General features: G+C 34.8%; 1 protein-coding gene across 1 annotated transcript in view; it reads right to left on the bottom strand.

Moving 5' to 3' along the window:
- Positions 1-17,851, bottom strand: part of LOC129743024 (uncharacterized) — a 95,964-nt gene that overhangs the window by 33,397 nt on the left and 44,716 nt on the right. The window contains exon 5 of the mRNA XM_055734969.1: positions 7,870-7,990. Within this exon, the coding sequence (XP_055590944.1) occupies positions 7,870-7,990 (121 nt within the window). The remainder of the gene's footprint in view (positions 1-7,869; positions 7,991-17,851) is intronic.

The raw sequence follows: 17,851 nt of genomic DNA, 5'->3' as shown, positions 1-17,851 counted from the left end.
GTTTATTAGAGACGTATTTTACGGTGTATAGTACGTACCCGCATTTTGAACACAAAAAAATTAAAAAAATGTATCAAGTGATGTGATTTTTGGCCCCGTAAAATCGAGAAAAACACTGCGTTCTATACACCTTCAAATTCGGTGCCAAGAGCTTAAAATCAGATTTCTTAGAAGTGGTTTGGGAAGAACTCTCTATCAAATCTTATTTGACTGCATAAGAGCTTTGGGAGAAAGACCACTTAGCTAATACGTGTAACCTGCATTTTAGGAAATCTTGTTAGGAAGACCACCTAGTAGAAGCTTATTTTGGAAAGTAGGTAGGTGTTTCGTATTTTTTTGTTGAATTCTCTGTCATTTGACACTTAAATCAATTTACTTCAAATGAAAAATATAGTTTTTAGCTCATTTTGATACATATCAGTTTCCATAATTAAATAAGAGAATATAAAGTAGAACAGTTTTCAATGCAATATCGCAGTATTTTCTCCTTATAGTTGTTATTGAAGTGCACTTTCAATAGTTTGAATACAAAAGAATGCCGATATTAATGGATTTTCTAACAGGAGACAGCTTGTGTTCAACATTTTCCGTACCTTTTTTGTCACCCCGAATCAAGCTAGGTACTGTGAGTGCTTGTAAAAAAAAGGAGATATGAAGAAAGATTATGCATGCAATTAAGAATCGACCTTTTAGGCAGAAAGCGTTCGAACTTTACGGTTTAAAAAAAATGATTCTTTTAAAATTGTGTAAAAAATTACAGATCAAAGTCTCGACTTTAATGTCTCGAGTAAAAAACCACAATAAAATGTTGGTATTTACATTATAAATATTCCTTGATAAAAAAAATTATAAGGAAACCTTCTATATGTAATAATGATAATAAAATTGAGTCATCTATTAGAATGAAGTTATTTTTTAGTTAGCAAATATTTTTGGAAAATTGAAAAAAAATCAATCACTTTCGATCCATATATTTCAATTAAAAAAAAAGAAACAGCCCAACAATTTGCAAACGGTTTCGAAATTTGGAAAACATTTGGTCGACTTCCTGTCCTAATCAGTTAATGAATTTGATAAAATTCGTCCTACACTACACTGAGTGAGAGCTCCACGGGTTGAGACGCCTCCTCTCATACAACAGGCACATAACCTCTCTTCTCTCTCTCGATCGCTCATCCGAATCGAGGTGTGGCGTGAACCAACTCTGCCCTTTCTCTCTCTCTGCTCGTGAACTTCTTCAGTCCGAGAAAGAAAAGAAATCAAAAGTGCAATTTGGATTGATTTGGATATTTGGGTAACTTTTTTTTTGTAGATTGTAAGTCAAAATTTGTCACAATTTACCCTGCGTTTGTTTGATTCTCTCTCTTAGACAACACCGCACCACAGTCCACACGAAGTCAACACGGGCACCGCGGTTTCGAATGGGCTTTTCGATTGACAGCAGCAAACTGCACAGGTCAGTCCCATCGGTGTGAGGTGGTATAGGGGCCAACGAAAACGGTAAGGTTTCGATCGAGCCGAGATACACAGATTTTACATGGTGCTGCGCGGACAACGATTGTGTTTTGTGGGCTTTCGCGGGAGAGTTCGGCCTCTGCAAAAGCTCCACACAGCACTGCGCGGGGTGCGTGTGGAGATTGCGCGTTGGTGCCGAGAGAGCGCGCTCGGGCTCAACGGGAGAGCGCGAAATGTGCGCCGAGCAAAGTAGCTGCAAGTTGGAGTCGTTGTTGATTTATGTAGGTAAAACGTAAAACAAATAACAACCACGTACACATGAGATATGTAGGTGAGTGTTTGGATGTGTGTGTATGTAAAAGTGTTGGTGTGATTTAGTGTTATTTGTGTAGAGTTTTCTAAAGTACAGTGAGAATCGCAAAACATTTTGAACTTCAATTATGATCTAACTGTGACAACTCAAAAATTGAGTACCATTTGAAACATTTTGAAAGCCAGGTAAACTTATAATGTTCTTAAATTTGTATATTGAAAATTGTTTTTATTTCACTTACTACGGCTTGACGATCTACGGCCTGACGAACTACGACCTGACGACCTACGGCCTGACGACCTACGGCCTGACGACCTACGGCCTGACGACCTACGGCCTGACGACCTACGGCCTGACGACCTACGGCCTGACGACCTACGGCCTGACGACCTACGGCCTGACGACCTACGGCCTGACGACCTACGGCCTGACGACCTACGGCCTGACGACCTACGGCCTGACGACCTACGGCCTGACGACCTACGGCCTGACGACCTACGGCCTGACGACCTACGGCCTGACGACCTACGGCCTGACGACCTACGGCCTGACGACCTACGGCCTGACGACCTACGGCCTGACGACCTACGGCCTGACGACCTACGGCCTGACGACCTACGGCCTGACGACCTACGGCCTGACGACCTACGGCCTGACGACCTACGGCCTGACGACCTACGGCCTGACGACCTACGGCCTGACGACCTACGGCCTGACGACCTACGGCCTGACGACCTACGGCCTGACGACCTACGGCCTGACGACCTACGGCCTGACGACCTACGGCTCGACGACCTACGGCTCGACGACCTACGGCCTGACGACCTACGGCCTGACGACCTACGGTCTGACGACCTACAGCCTGACGACCTACGGCCTGACGACCTACGGCCTGACGACCAACGGCCTAACGATCTCAAGGCTTGGTTCTAAAGGCTTGAGGATTTAAAAGCCTGAAGACACAATGACCTGATAATCTGAATCAGGTCCAACGACCTCAAGAAGATTTGCCATGGCCTATAGACATCTGAAGACCTAAAGGATTGATGACCTGAATGAAGTCTAACGACCTGAATAGGGTCTCACGATGTAAAAAAAAACCTTACCACCTAATAAATCCTGCCAACTAAAAGAAGACGTAACAAACTAAAGGAGGCTCAACAACGAAATAGCGACTTGGCACTAAAGGTAGCCATAATGACCTAAAGCAGGACTGAAGATCCTAAACAGGCATTTTCTAGGAAGTTCCAAAAGAGGCTTAACGAAGGTCTGCATGCCTGACAACCTAAGTTCAATCTGAATACCAAAACCCTAAACCTAACCCACAACCTCAAAAAAACTTGACGACCTAAAACATGCCTGACTAATGGGGGTAGACATGACCACCTAAAAAAAGGGCAGACGATCTGAGGATGGTCTAACGATTTATAGAAGGCTTACTGTTCTAAAGGAGCTCTGACAACCTAAAGGCAATCTGAAGACATAAAAAAGGCTTGACAACCCTTAAACCCCCTGATGATGATCTAAAGGAAGCTCAACGACCTGACGATGTAACGAAGGTCTGACATCTTAAAGAAAACCTGACGATTCATAGTAAGCATTTCGATCTGGAGGAGACCTGAGGCAGAACTGACGACCTGAAACAGGCAATTTTGTAGGGAGTTCTAAGAGAGGCTTGACGGAGGTCTGAAGTTCTAAAGGAGGCCTGTCAGTCAACCTGAGTGCAATCTGAAGACCAAAAAATAGCTTTACAACCTAAGAAAAACCTTGACGAACTAAAACCGGCCTGACTATCTGAAGTAGACATGACAACCTAAGGAGAGCAGACGGTCTGAAGATGGTCTTAAGATTCATAGAAGGCCTGCCGTTCTAGAGGAGGCCTGACAACCTAAAGGAATTCTGACGACATTTAAAAAAGCTTGACGACGCTTAGGCGACATGAAGTAGATATGACGATCTTATAGAAACCCGACGATGTGGTTAAGGAAGTTTATCAATCTGATGTCTAAAATAGTCCGGACGATGTAAAGAAGGTCTTACGACTTAAGGATCTGACTAACTTCAAGAGGCCGGACGAACTTAAGTAGCCTGACGACCTTTCAGAGGCCTAGCGATCTGAAGAAAGTATGAGAAATTAGAAAAGGCTTGAAAACCCTCAAAAGGCCAGAATGATCTTATAACAGTCAACGGTTTATAAGGGGCCTGACGACCTTAAGAAAGTCCCAATGGCCCGACGGTCTGAGGTAAAGATATGACGATCTAAAGGAGGCCTGATGATCTGAACATGGTCTGAAGATTTCAAGGCAGGCCTGATGACCTGAAATCTAAAAGAGGCCTGATCAGGAAAAGAAGAACTGAAGACTTAAAAACTGTGTGAGTATAAGGCCTGTCGATCTGAAAAAAGTCCTGACGAATTCAAAGAGAATTAACAACTTTGAAAAGGCCTGATGATCTAATGAAGGGTTGACGATCTCAAGAAGGCCTGATAATCTCAAAGAGACAAACTAAAGAAAGTACCAATAACATAGAACCAGCCTGACTATCTGGACTAGACCTGACGATCTCAGAGATGCCTGATGACCTGACGTCTAAAAGCGACTTGACGATGTTAATAGCCTAACGACTAAATCACCTGACGATGTTTAGTAAGCATGACGATCTGCAGGAGACCTGACGATCTCACGAGGCCGGACGATCTTAAGAGACCTGACGATCTTGAGAGGCCTAGCGATCTGAAGAAAGCATACTAGGAAAGGCCTGACAACCCTTAAAACACCTGATGATGTAATAAAGGTCGACAATCTAAAGAAGGTCTGACAACTTTTAAGGGGCCTGACGACCTTAAGAAAGTCCCAATGACCTTAAACTGGCTTGACGGTCTTAAGTAGACACGATGACCTAAAGGTGGCATAACCACCTGAAAATGGTCTGAAGATTTAAGGAAGGCCTGATGATCTGAAATCTCAAATAGGCCTGACCATGAAAAGAAGAACTGAAGACTCAAAAAACTGGACGAATTATATTTATGTCGATCTGGAAAAAGGCCTGACGAATTCAAAGAGAATTAACATCTTTGAAAAGGTCAGATGATTTCATAAAGGATTGACGATCTCAAGACTTAAAGACACGATCTAAAGAAAGTACTAATAACCTGAAACCAGCCCGACTTTCTAGACTAGACCTGACGATCTCAGAGAGGCCTGACGACCTGACGTCTAAATGCGACTTGACGATGTATAAATAGCATAATGACTAAATAATCTGACTATTTCTAGTGAGCATGACGATCTGAAGGAGACCTGACGACCTCACGAAGCCGGACGACCTTAAGAGACCTGACGATCTTGAGAGGCCTAACGATCTGAAGAAAGCAAGACATATTAGGAAAGGCCTGACAACTATTAAAAAGCCTGATGATCTAATGAAGGTCGACGATCTCGACGAGTCCCAATGGCCTTGAACTGAACGATCTGAAAATGGTCTGAAGATTTAAGGAAGGCCTGGTGACCAAGACCTAAAAGAGACCTGACGATCTGAAAAAACACTTGACGAATTCAAAGAGGAATAACCACTTTAAAAAGCCTGATCTTGAGAGGCCTAACGATCTGAAGAAAGCATGACAAATTAGAAAAAGGCCTGACAACCTTTAAAAGGCCTGATGATCTTATAAAGGTCGACGATCTACAGAAGGTCGACGATCTTAAAGGGGCCTGACGACCTTAAGAAAATCCCAATGACCTTAAACTGGCCTGACGGTATGAAGTAGACATGACGACCTAAAGAAGACCTGCCGATCTGAAAATGGTCGGAAGATTTAAGGAAGGCCTGATGACCTGAAGTCTAAAAAAGCCCTGACAATGGAATGAAGAACTGATGAATTAAAAACCGGACGATTTATATTGAATATGACGATCCAAAGAAGGCCTTTCGACCTAAAAGGGGCCTGATGATCTGAAGAAAGGCCTGACGAATTCAATGAGGATTAACAACTTTAAAAAGGCCTGATGATCTAATGAGGGGTTGACGATCACAAGAAGGCCTGATAACCTCAAAGAGACGAAAGAACGTATAACCTAAAACCAGCCTGACTATCTCGACTAGACCTGACGAATTAAGAGAGGCCTGACGATTTGACGTCTTAAAGCGGCTTGATGATTTATAAATAGCCTGTCGACTAAATAACCTGACGATTTATAGTAAGCATGACGATCTGAAAGAGACCTGATGGCCGAGGCCGGGCGATCTTGAGACGCCTGACGATCTTGAGAGGCTTTTGCGATCTGAGAGCATTACAGATTAGAAAAGACCTGACAACCTTGAAAAGGCCTCATGATTTAATAAAGGTCAACGATCGTAAGAAGATCTGACTATTTTGAAGAGGCCTGACGACCTTAAGAAAGTTCCAATGACCTTAAACTGGCCTGACGGTCTGAAGTAGACATGACGACCTAAAGAAGGCCTGACAATCTGAAGATGGTCTGAAGATTTAAAGAAGGCCTGATGGCCTGAAGTCTAAGAGAGGCCTGACCATGAAAGAAGAACTGAAGATTTAAAACCCGACGATTTATAGTGAGTATGACGATCTTCAAACAACTTCAAAAATGCCTGATGATTTAATGAAGGGTTGACGATCTCAAGAAGGCCCGATAACCTTAAAGAGACGATCCGAAGAAAGTACTAATATAACCAGCCTGACTTTCTAGACTAGACCTGAAGATCTAAGAGACGCCTGACGACTTGACATCTAAAAGCGGCTTGTCGATGTATAAATAGCCTGACGGCTAATTAACCTTACAATTTATAGTAAGCATGACAATCTGAAGAAGACCTGACGACCTTTAAGAGGCCTGACGACCTTTGAGAAGCCTAGCGATCTGAAGAAAGCATGAAAAAATATGAAACGCTTGACAACCCTTAAAAGGCTTTATGATCTAATAGAGGTCAACGATCTAAAGAAGGTCTGACTATTTTTAAGGGGCCTGACGACTTTAAGAATTTCCCAATGACCTTCACTTGGCCTGACGGCCTTGAGTTGGGTTCACGATCTCAAGAAGGTCTGAAAACCTCGAAGAGTCGTGAACATCTTAAGAAAGTACTAATGACCTAAACCCAGCCTGACTGTCTTGAAGACTTGACATCTAAAAGCGGCTAGACGATGTAAAGGAGCCCTGATGACCCAAAAAAAACCTAACGGTCTGTAAAAAGATCTGGCTGATTGAAACAGGTATAACAAACTTAAAAAGGCCTAATGAGTTGTTGAAGGTGGACGTTCTAAGAAAATCATAAGAAACTTTTAACGAACTGAAACCCTAAAGTAAAAGTGACAATCTAAAAGAGTCTTGACGAAGCCTGACGATCTAAAGAAGCCTCACGACCTGAAGGGAGCCTGACGATCTAGATAAGGCCTGAGGACCTTAAAAAGACCTGACGGTCTGTAATAAAACGAACTGATGATCTTTCAAAAGCCTGACGAAATAAAGATGGACTGACAAATTAGATTAATAATCTAATAAATCTAATAAAGAAGACGTAACGATCTAAAGGGGGCCTGATGACCTTAAGAAGACCTGAAGATCTATAGAAGGCTTGATGACCTTATGAAAGCCAGACGACATAAAGAATGCCGGACGTCCTTAAGAGAGCTTGATGAACTAAAGAAGGTCTGAAGATCTTAATTAGGGCTAACGACCTTAAGGGTCGAACTATAGAAGGAGTTTTGAAGTCCTGGTGGTGGCCCGATGATCTAAAGATGGCCAGGATCCCATGGAAGCCTAATGACCTAAAAGAGGACTGGTGAAGCGTTTGCATTCTCAATGTACTTTTGAAAGATTTTGTACCTTTGTTCCAAAGCATGGTATCCACCAGCAAGGATCTTTTTGTCAAAATCAAAATTTAACCTTTTGCAACCTTCAAAAAATCTCAAATTTTCGAGATACAACGCTCGGGAACAAAGGTGATTAAATAATTTGGAATATTTTATTGTTTTTTGAGAGTTTTTTTGTGTCCAGAACAGTGTGTTTGTTTTTGTGTGTACGTGCTCATGGCGGCGTCGATGATGGAAAAGCAAAGGGCGGCTTAGTCGTAAACTAGCCGGAACCTACCTTAGCACCTCTTCCCGTTTACGCTTGGAGGCGGCCGTCTTGCGGCCCGGATCATCCCGGAAGCTGGGCGAGTAGCGCTTCTCCAGCTTGGTGCCGCCCATGGTGGTCGCCTGCATGACACCTGGAAGGTTGGGAAAGAAGAAATAACATATTAGGAATTTTTCAATTTCATGAATCTTAATTTTCAAACAAGAAATACAAAAAAGGAAGAATCAGCTTATTTACAACCTGTCTTCAATTCTGAGAAAAGATCAACGATGCCTACGAGTTATTTTAGTCATACGCTACAATGTTGTAACCTTGTTTATTATTGAGCAAGAGAAGCTTAGCTTCTAGGTCAGTTGCCCATCTATTTTCGACTCATATATAGTTGGTTCTCGTTGATTAGCATCCACCCTCATCCGGTTAATGAACTTCAACTATTTAAACTAAGCTAAGCCAACGGAATGGGGCACACTCAATTGAGGGGCATGTGGCAACAATTTGGGAAATACACGTGCCCAAATTTCTAGCAGGCTCATCAAGTCAAGCCTCAGCTTGTTTCTTTTCTTTACATTTACCAATTTCAACTGACCATTTTGAGGTTAAATTGGAGGTTGTCAACAAAACTATAATAATACTATAAACTTAGATGGATTTATGAAGATGTTCGTTGACTGAGTTTAATGAATTCTAAATTGTATCAAAATTTAAGATTTTTCAAAATTATTGAAAAAATCAATCAACCGTTCTAAAAAATTCAATCTGAAAAAAAATTGGAAAGTGAATGAAAGAATAAACAAAAGTAAATTTGCCACTTTATGATCGATTCGAAAATTATCAAACTCAATTCAAATGAGAATAGAGAATACAAATTGAGCTATTTGTCATCATTCCAGTTCCAGTTCTGCCGTTGTGCAATCGAATACATTATTCAAACCAAACAAGCTGGAAACTTGTATTTACATATTTACATTGTAGTTTTCGTATTTTCTATTTTCCACTTAAAATAGTTGTGGCGTGTGGTGTACCATTACACGAAAGTGGTACTAATATTGAATTATACTTTCCGAAAATCCGAAAGCTTCTAGTAACAATAAATTCTCCCGAAAAATAAACAACGATTTCATCTGTTGCAAGCAACTCGGCAACAAAATAAGCTGGCCCCAGAATGGCCTTCATTCGAGGAAAATGCTGCTCCAAAACATTTTCGCAACTGATATTTATTTCCGCTGCCAACGACCACTTCGGGTGTTTTTCGGTGGTGGAATTAGTTTATTTTTTCTTCCGGCCATTCGGCCGGTTGTTCGTTAAAGAAATTCCGACCGGTTCAAGAGAAAGGTCTGCTTTTTTTTCGGGACGTTTTAATACCGGTGATGATTTGGGGTGAGCTGATTTTTTCTTCTATTTTTTGTATTGTTCAGACCAGCTTGAATGGAAATTTAACAACACACGTTAAGTTTAGTTTTTTTTCGGATGCAAAAAATAGGACGTTTGCATTCATTCATTCTTGAGTTTTTGGACGTTGGAATTTGATTGAGTGGGTTGTTTTCAACTGGCACCTGTATTTTGAACATTAAAACTCATGTCAACGACGATTGTTGAACCAATGAAATTATCCTTGATTTGTCACGGAATAAATTCTTAAGGTCGTTAAATCTCTTATTGATGGCAGAATTTAATTGAACTTTTTTATGATCGTTGAAATCTATTCTGGAACACGTTTTTGAAAGCTATTTTGACTTATAAAAAATTTTACGAATATTTTTTCAATGTTTGATGTTTTCGTTATTTGTATTTCAATGCTTTTTTTTTAATGTAACAAATGAAAATTTATAAGCTTTTTTTTAATTTTCAGAAGTTTCCACATTACTTTTCGCATTTAAAATGACTTCATTAAACTTCTTTAAATTATTTCAACAGATTTTTAAGAATCGTTTCTCACGATTTTTCATTTTATTTTTATTTCATATTTTTACAGTTTTTGATATTTTTGTTATTTTTCCCATTTTTGAAATTATTTCCCTTATTTTCGTCTTAAAGTGTAATTTTAGCAATTTTTCAATTTACTTTTCGAAGTTTGTTCCTTTAACCTTCATTTTTCCCGTCCGTTTTATCCCTTTTTATATTTTGCCTCCTGAAGTAATTTTTTTTCTTTCTTTAATTTTTTTCTGTTCTTAAAGCTTTTTCTTCCTTTTTTTCCTGATCTTTTTTTCTGTTCTTAGTAGTTACTTCTTTTTATGCCTTTTGCTTGTTTTCGTAGATTTTCGCTACTTTTTTATTTTTTAATTTATTTTATTTTTTCTTCTTGACATTTTTCAGCATCATTTCAATTTTTATTTCATTTTTAATTTTTTCTTCTTTTCTATTTTTTCTCCATTATTTTTTTAAATCTTTTTTTCTCCCTTATAATTTCTTTTTACATTTTTCGCCATTTTGTCTTTTTCCTTTTCTTTTTTTTCTTTTTTTTTTCTTGTCGTTTTAATTTATCACCTTTTATTTTCACTTTTCTTTTTTTATCCTTTCTTATTTTCCTCTTTTTACATATTTTCCAATTTTTATATTTTTTATTTTTCTAATTTCATCATTTTTGATTTTCTTTCTTCATTTTTGCTGTTTTTATTTTTTCCTTTTTTCAATTTATTTCAACTTCTATTTGTTTCCCTTTTTATTTATTTATATTTTTCTCCTTTTTTTTTCTTCTCTTAATTTGTTCCTCTTTTATTCAATTTCCTCTTTTAAATTTTTGTCATTTTTTTGTTTTTTTTTTGTGTCTTTAAGCATTTTTTTTCTCTTCTAGTTTGCTCCGATTGTTTATCACCTTTTTTTCAATTTTTATCTTTTTATCATTTTTAACTATTTTTTAAAAATTTTCCTGTTATATTACTTTTTTCAATTTTTCCTGTTTTTCATAATTTTTTCCATTTTTTATGTACTTTTTATTCCTTCTTTTTCCAGGTTTTGCGTTTCTTTAAACATTTTCAATTTTTTATCCTTTTTGATTCTTTCCTCCTTTTTTATTACTCTACCTTTTTTCTCTTTTATTTTTTTTCTTTTATTTTTTTTCTCTGTTTTGTTCGTTATTCTTTTATATTTATCCATTTATTTATTTTTTTCCTCATTTTTTGCTTTCTTCTTTTCATTTTCCTCGATTTTGTATTTTCCCCTTTCAATTTGTTTTCCTTTAAAAATTTATTGTCCCTTTTATAATTTTTCCTCCGTTATATCCTATTTTACTTTTTTTTCCTTTATTTTATATTTTTCTCCTTTTTTTCTTCTTATTAATTCTCTTCTTTTTATTTTCTCTGATTTTATTTTTTTTCCCTGTTTAAAAGTTTTTGTCCTTTTTTTTATTTCCTTTTTTTATTTTTTCTCCTCTCTTTCAATTTTAATTTGTTTTTATTTCTTTCTCAATTTTTTAATCATTTTATTTATTCTCCATTTTTATTTATTTATTTTTCTCTTTTTCTATTTTTTCCCCTTTTATATTTTTTTTGTTCTTTTTTCTCCGTGATTATTTTGTCTTCGTTTTTATTTTTTCTCTTTTTTAATTTTTTCTCATCTTTTATTGTTTTCTCTTTTTTTAATTTTTCTCATTTTGTAAATATTTCTCATGTTTTAATTTTTTATCTCATTTTTTTTTCTTCTCTTTATTCTCCTTTTTTATTTTTTCATCTCTTTTGTTTTTTCTTCTTTTTTTCTCCTTTTTTAAATTTTTCTCCTTTTTAATTTTTCTCTCCTTTTTAAATTTTTCCTCCTTTTTATTTTTTTAATTTTTTTTGTCATTTATTATTTTTTACTCCTTTTTTATTTGTTTCTCCTTTTTAATTTTTCCTCCTTTTTTATTTTTTCTCCTTTTTTTTCCTCCATTTTTATTTTTATTCCTTTTTATCTCCTTTTTAATTTTTTTTTCTTCTTTTTTATTTTTTATCTCCTATTTTTTTTTTCCTTTTTTTCTATTTTTTCTTCTCCTTTTTTTACTTCTTTTCTATTTTTTTCTCCTTATTTATGTTTTTCTGTTTTTTTTTATTTTTTCTCCTTTTTTATTTTTTTTCCATTTTTAATTTTCCTTCTTTTTATTTTTTTCTCCCTTTTTATTTTTTTCTCCTTTTTTATTTTTTTCTCCTTTTTTATTTTTGTCCCTTTTTTATTTTTTTCTCCTGTTTTTTTTTCTTCTTTTTTAATTTTTTTCTCCTTTTTTATTTTTTCTCTTTTTTTATTTTTTCTCCTTTTTTATTTTTTCTCCTTTTATATTTTTTCTCCTTTTTATTTTTTCCTCCTTTTCTATTTTATTCTCCTTTTCTATTTTTTTCTCCTTTTTTATTTTATTTCCCTTTTTTATTTTTTTTTATTTTTTTATTTTTTTTATTTTTTTATTTTTTTCTCATCTTTGATTTTTTTCTCCTCTTTAATTTTTTTCTCTTCTTTAATTTTTTTCTCCTCTTTTATTTTTTTTCTCCTCTTTTAATTCTCCTTTTCTTCTCTGTTTGTATTGTTTTCTCTCTTTTATTTTTTCTTCTTTTTTTAGTTTTTGCTCGTTTTTTATTTTTTGCTCCTTTTTTTCTCTTTTTATTTTCATCCCCTCTTTTATTGTTTTCTCCTTTTTGACTTTTTCTTATCTTTTAATTGTTTCTCATTTTTTAATTTTTTCTCCATTTTATTCTCCTATTTTTATTTCATTCTTTTTTTTCTCCTTTAAAATTTTTTTCTCCTTTTTATATTTTTGCCTTTTAATTTTTTTCCTTTTTTTCTCCTTATTTTTTCCCCTTTTTTATTATTTTCTCCTTTTTTTATTTATTTTCCTTTTTTGGTTTATTTCTCCTTTTATATTTTTTTCTCCTTTTTTATTTCTTTTCTCCTTTTTTCCCCTTTTATTCTCCTTTTTTATTTTTTTCTCCTTTTTTATTTTTTCTTCTTTTTTATGGTTTTCTCCTTTTTTATGTTTTTCTCCTTTTAAATTTTTTTTCTCCTTTATAAGTTTTTCTCGTTTATCATTTTTTCTCCCTTTTTTTCCTGTTTTATTTTTTTATTATTTTTTCATTTTTTTTCTCTTTATTTATTTTTTCTCCTTATTTATTTTTTCTCCTTATTTATTTTTTCTCCTTTTATATTTTCTCTCCTTTTTTTATTTTTTCCTCCTTTTCTTTTTTATTCTCTTTTTTTATTTTATTTCCTTTTTTTATTTTTCTCTCCTTTTTTTATTTTTTCTCCTCTTTTATTTTTTTCTCCTCTTTTAATTCATCTTTTCTTCTCCTTTTTTATTGTTTTTTTTATCTTTTGTTCTTTTTTATTTTTTTTCTCCTTATCAATTGTTATTTTTTTTCCCCTTGTTATTTAATTTCTCTTGTTTTATTTTTTTTCTCCTGTTTAATTATTTGCTCTTTTTTAATTTTAGCTTTCTTTTTTATTATTATCCTTTTAATTTTTTAATTTTTTTCTCTTTTTATTTTTTTTCTCTTTTTAATTTATTCTCCTTTTTATATTTTTTTTTATTTTCATCTCATTTTTTTCTCTTTTTTTCATTTTTAAAATTTTTTTAACTTCTTTTTTATCTCCTTTTTTCTCCTTTTATATTTCTTTTTTTTACCTTTTTTATTGTTTTTCTTCTTTTTCATTTTTTTTCTTCTTTTTATGTTTTTTCTCCTGTTTTGTTAGTTTTTTTTTCTTTTTTAATTTATTGTATTACTTTATTTTTCTCTCGTTTGTTTCCTTTTTATTTTATTTTTTTCATTTTTAAATTTTTTTTAAACTTCTTTTTTATCTCCTTTTTTCTCTTTTTCTATTTCTTTTTTTTTCGCCTATTTTATTGTTTTTCTTCTTTTTCATTTTTTTTTCTTCTTTTCTTCTTTTTATGTTTTTTCTCCTGTTTTGTTAGTTTTTTTTCGTTTTTTTTTTCTTTCATGTTTTTTTTCTTTTATAATTTATTGTATAACTTTATTTTTCTCTCGTTTGTTTTCTTTTTATAATTTTTCTCCTTTGTAATTTTTCACCTTCTCTTTTTTTCTTATTTTGGGTTTTTTTTCTCCTTTGCTATAATTCTGCTTTTTTACATTTTTTTTATTTTTATCTTTTCTACTTTTCATCTTTTCATTTCTTATTTTTCTCCTTTTTATATTTTGTCTATTCTTTTTTTCTTCTTTTCTTATTTTCTTCTTTTCTTATTTTCTTCTTTTCTTTTTTCCTCCTTTTTAAGTTTCTTCCCTATTTATTTTTCATCTTTTTATTATCTTTTTTCTCCTTTTTTTTTGTTTTATTGCTATTATATTTCAATCCCTTTTTCATTTTTCCCATTTTGTTACTCTTGTTTCCAATTTTTTTTTCTATTTTCCATTTCCCTTTTTTAATTTTTAATTTTTCTTTTTTCTCCAGTTTTTTCCCTTTCATTTTTTTTGGTACCCTTTTTGTTTCCTTTTTATATATTTTTTTCCTTTTTGACTGTTTTTTAGTTTTTGCCTGTTTTTATTTTTTCCTGGTTTAATTTTGTTTGTTTATTTTGTTTCCATATTTTTAATTTATTTCTCATTTTTTAACTTCTTGTCATATTTTGATTTAGTTTTGCTAATTTTTTTTTCTAAGACATGCGCCGTCTAAGCAGATTTATTTAAACAGAATGAATAAATGACGTGGACAACTTTAAAAAAAATGTTAATATGAAAATTCTATCAAGACATCAATAAATATTATGTGAACCTAAAATTCAAGTTTTTATGGATTTCTTACATTTATTTCCTTTATTTTTGTCCATTTCTTTCGTTTCTATTTTTTCCTTGTTTTTATTATACCTAAAACTTTTGATATTGCTCGATTTTACCCGGACTGCCTAAGGAGCAGTTTTAATTTTTGGGGTTTTGCATCCAAAACAAACCAATTTAAAAAAAATCATATAAATAAATCTGAACTATTTGTTTGAAAAAAAAAAAAATTAAAATAAGATGTTTCTCTAAAAACCCTATGTTTTAAGTGTTTTTCTTCTTGAGTTACCAGAATAATTTCTGGGTTTTAATCAATTTCGCCCGAATTTCTTAAGATTTATAGCTAAGATAGCCCGCACTTGATCGGCGCGGATACGTGCGGAAAAAAATTCAGGCGACCTTATTTGGTCTTAGACAGTTTGAGTTTACAAACATTGAAAGTGTTTTACGGTCGCCATGTACTTGATTAATTCAAGTGACAATTTTCCTATGTCAAATGTTCAAGAATGTAACTTAGGAGTAGCGCCAAAACGTCTTGAGTTTATAAAAAACTTATGTTAGTTCTTCCGAAGCTGTTACCAAAAAAATGTTCTAATCAAATTTATAATCCAATCACCTTGCGTGACTCATACGTTATCGAAAGACACAAATCGAACCTTCGGGAAATAAACTACCTTATTATAATGGCTGCCAGGCACAGGTAGGTATTGTGGAGGAATCAGAATTTATTCCTCCCAAGGGAGAGCAACAGCCATGCCAAGCCGTGAATCAAGGAAATTCCACAGAAAAAAGTTCATCCACAAAGTCGAAACATAAATTATCGCTGCGCCCTGTGGGAGTAAGAAGTAGGACAAACAATAAGCCGGCCGGCAGGCTGCCGAAAAATTGGCCGGGCATTGAGCTACTAACGAAAAAGGGCTTTCTCGGAAATCAGTTGGGATCGCGTATGCTTATTTTGGTGGTATCATTACGTGAACTTTTTCGCGCTTATATGTATACCGACACGAAACCGCAAAAGGTATGAAGTAAAAGTTGGTCCACATGGAAGGATTTCCGTAGGACCATAAATTCTCTGTCATATTATGCAGCAGCAGCAGCAGCATCCTTTTGGCCGCTTCGAGTACTCTTTGGGAACACGAGCATCCATCATTACTCATTACGCATCATCTCGTTGTTCCGTTTTGGATGGTAGAAAAAGTATATCTACAGTGAGTGTCCTCGAGAGAACCACACAGGGCATTTCCCAACTGTAGTGTCCTTCAGTCATACTTTGGTGCAAAGGACATGGCCGGACTGCAGCAGCAGCAGTCAACATGTGTCGTCTTTATTGGCTTTTATAACGCCATCTCTGCGACCCAGGAGAACCTTTCGTGATACTTTCGGTGTACGTAATCGTGTTTTTGGACATGAATTCCGACGACGAATAATTGTTACTTTTAATGAAGTCCTCTGGTTCTTACGTCTTACATAACTTACGTTTAATGGCTCTCCTAATCGATGAAAGTTTTATCTGATTTGAAGGGACATCGGTGCCAGTGTCATACTTTGGTTGATGGTAATTCAGAGACCGTTTCCTCAGCATGACGCAAGTCGTTGCATAATTTGTGATTATCGTATAAGAGCTTCACTGGTGACAGTAAGGAAGTAGGTGTATACACTTTATAATCAAAAATATTATCAAAATTTAGTAAAAATTTTCAAATAAAAAAAAACAACCGCCAGTGGCAAGTGGCAATTTGAAATATCAATAGGTATTTGCTTTCAATTTCAACCATCGACATCAAGTTTCCATTTAAATCTGCCATAACACTTTTTGTAATTTAGATATTTGTCAAAACAAAACAACTTCTTTAATAAACGGGACTACAACGTGACTGGATACCAGGGTGGCAATGGATGTATGAGAAAATTTTCATGGAAATTCAGCTCAATCGGACTTGATTTAGAGGTGTCTCAAAGCGCTCAAAGTTTCGGTTTTTTTACCCTCGAAAATCACCAATTTACAAAATGTAATGATCGGTTTGCGAAATTCGTCATGACCCAATTGGCTGCCACCCTACAAGGTAGCACCTGATCGTTGAGTTTCCCTAAAGCTGGCACAATTATCAGACGGAATTGCCAATAGCTATGTATATTTGTTCTAGGGCGACATTGCTTAAATATCAACCTGGCTGGGTGCTAGTTATCAACTCAAGTGTTGCAGCGCTTTACGCAACAAGTCAACAAGCAAACCTTCCGATGACGATTATCTAAGTACTTTACTGGATACTTTCCTACCTACTTGAAGCAAAAAGGATTAGTCACGGTATTGTTCCAGACCAAAATAAACACATTGCAAAGTAGGGGGATCTCCGCTTAGTTCCTGTTGGCGCGGTCCAGGTTGAAAGGAGCGTACCGACCGTTACGTAACTGAACGATTGTAGTGCTTCTTCAAATTTGTTGAATAGTTTGCGCCATCTAGTGTTTACCGGAACTCAGACTAAAAAAGTTTAAGAGGTTGTATATCAGACACAACCACAAAGTTTGCGTAGAATTACGACATATTTTTTCCATTTCACAAAAATTTATTTAATTATTTATAACAAATATGTAGAATTCGATAAATTTTGACTTTTATATTTTTTCTTGTTATCAATAGTGCCGTTTCAAGTCAGCCCTCACCCCTTTACACAGCAACATGTAAACCAAATAAGCACCAGCTTCACCGCCGACTTCCTAAGCATTGCAACACTATCGCAAAAGCGATAAAGCCAAGTCCTTGTTGAACTTGCAAGTGTTTAGTTCAAAAGTTGCCGAGCAACTAATCGAATTCGCTCAAATTTTTATTTTATATTCCGAAAATATCTTAGCACACGCAAAATGAAGGTAAAGTTCAAAGCATAATAACGAAAAAGGGTTGAAAACACATGCGAGTATCGACGCACAAAAGCTTGCTTTGATCCATTGGGTTTTCTTCCGGATCAATTTAAAGTACACTGCCGGCCAAAAACCATGAAAACATACATACTTATCAAAGCACATCGTTAAACTTTGAGCAATAGATAGCCTTGTACTTCAATTATCAAAATAGCTGATGCACATAAACACTTTTAGTGTTTTGTTGAAATGTTCGTCCTTTTAGCATAGTCTATCCTTCTTATGGAAGAAAAGTTGAGTATAGAAAATTTTATGCCCTTATATAGAGAACATTTCCCAGAATCTATTCACATCACCAACTTTTCTGAATTAATGTAGTAAGATGCGATGAGTTAGCATGTGTCGAAAACTTTTGTCCATCAGTGTAAGTTATTGATCAAAAGTTTGGAATCACC

This window comes from Uranotaenia lowii, chromosome 2 (genome assembly GCF_029784155.1).
Source record: "Uranotaenia lowii strain MFRU-FL chromosome 2, ASM2978415v1, whole genome shotgun sequence".
Taxonomy (NCBI): domain Eukaryota; kingdom Metazoa; phylum Arthropoda; class Insecta; order Diptera; family Culicidae; genus Uranotaenia; species Uranotaenia lowii.
Note: the sequence above shows the minus strand (reverse complement) of the source record. Positions and strands in the feature narration are given on the sequence as shown.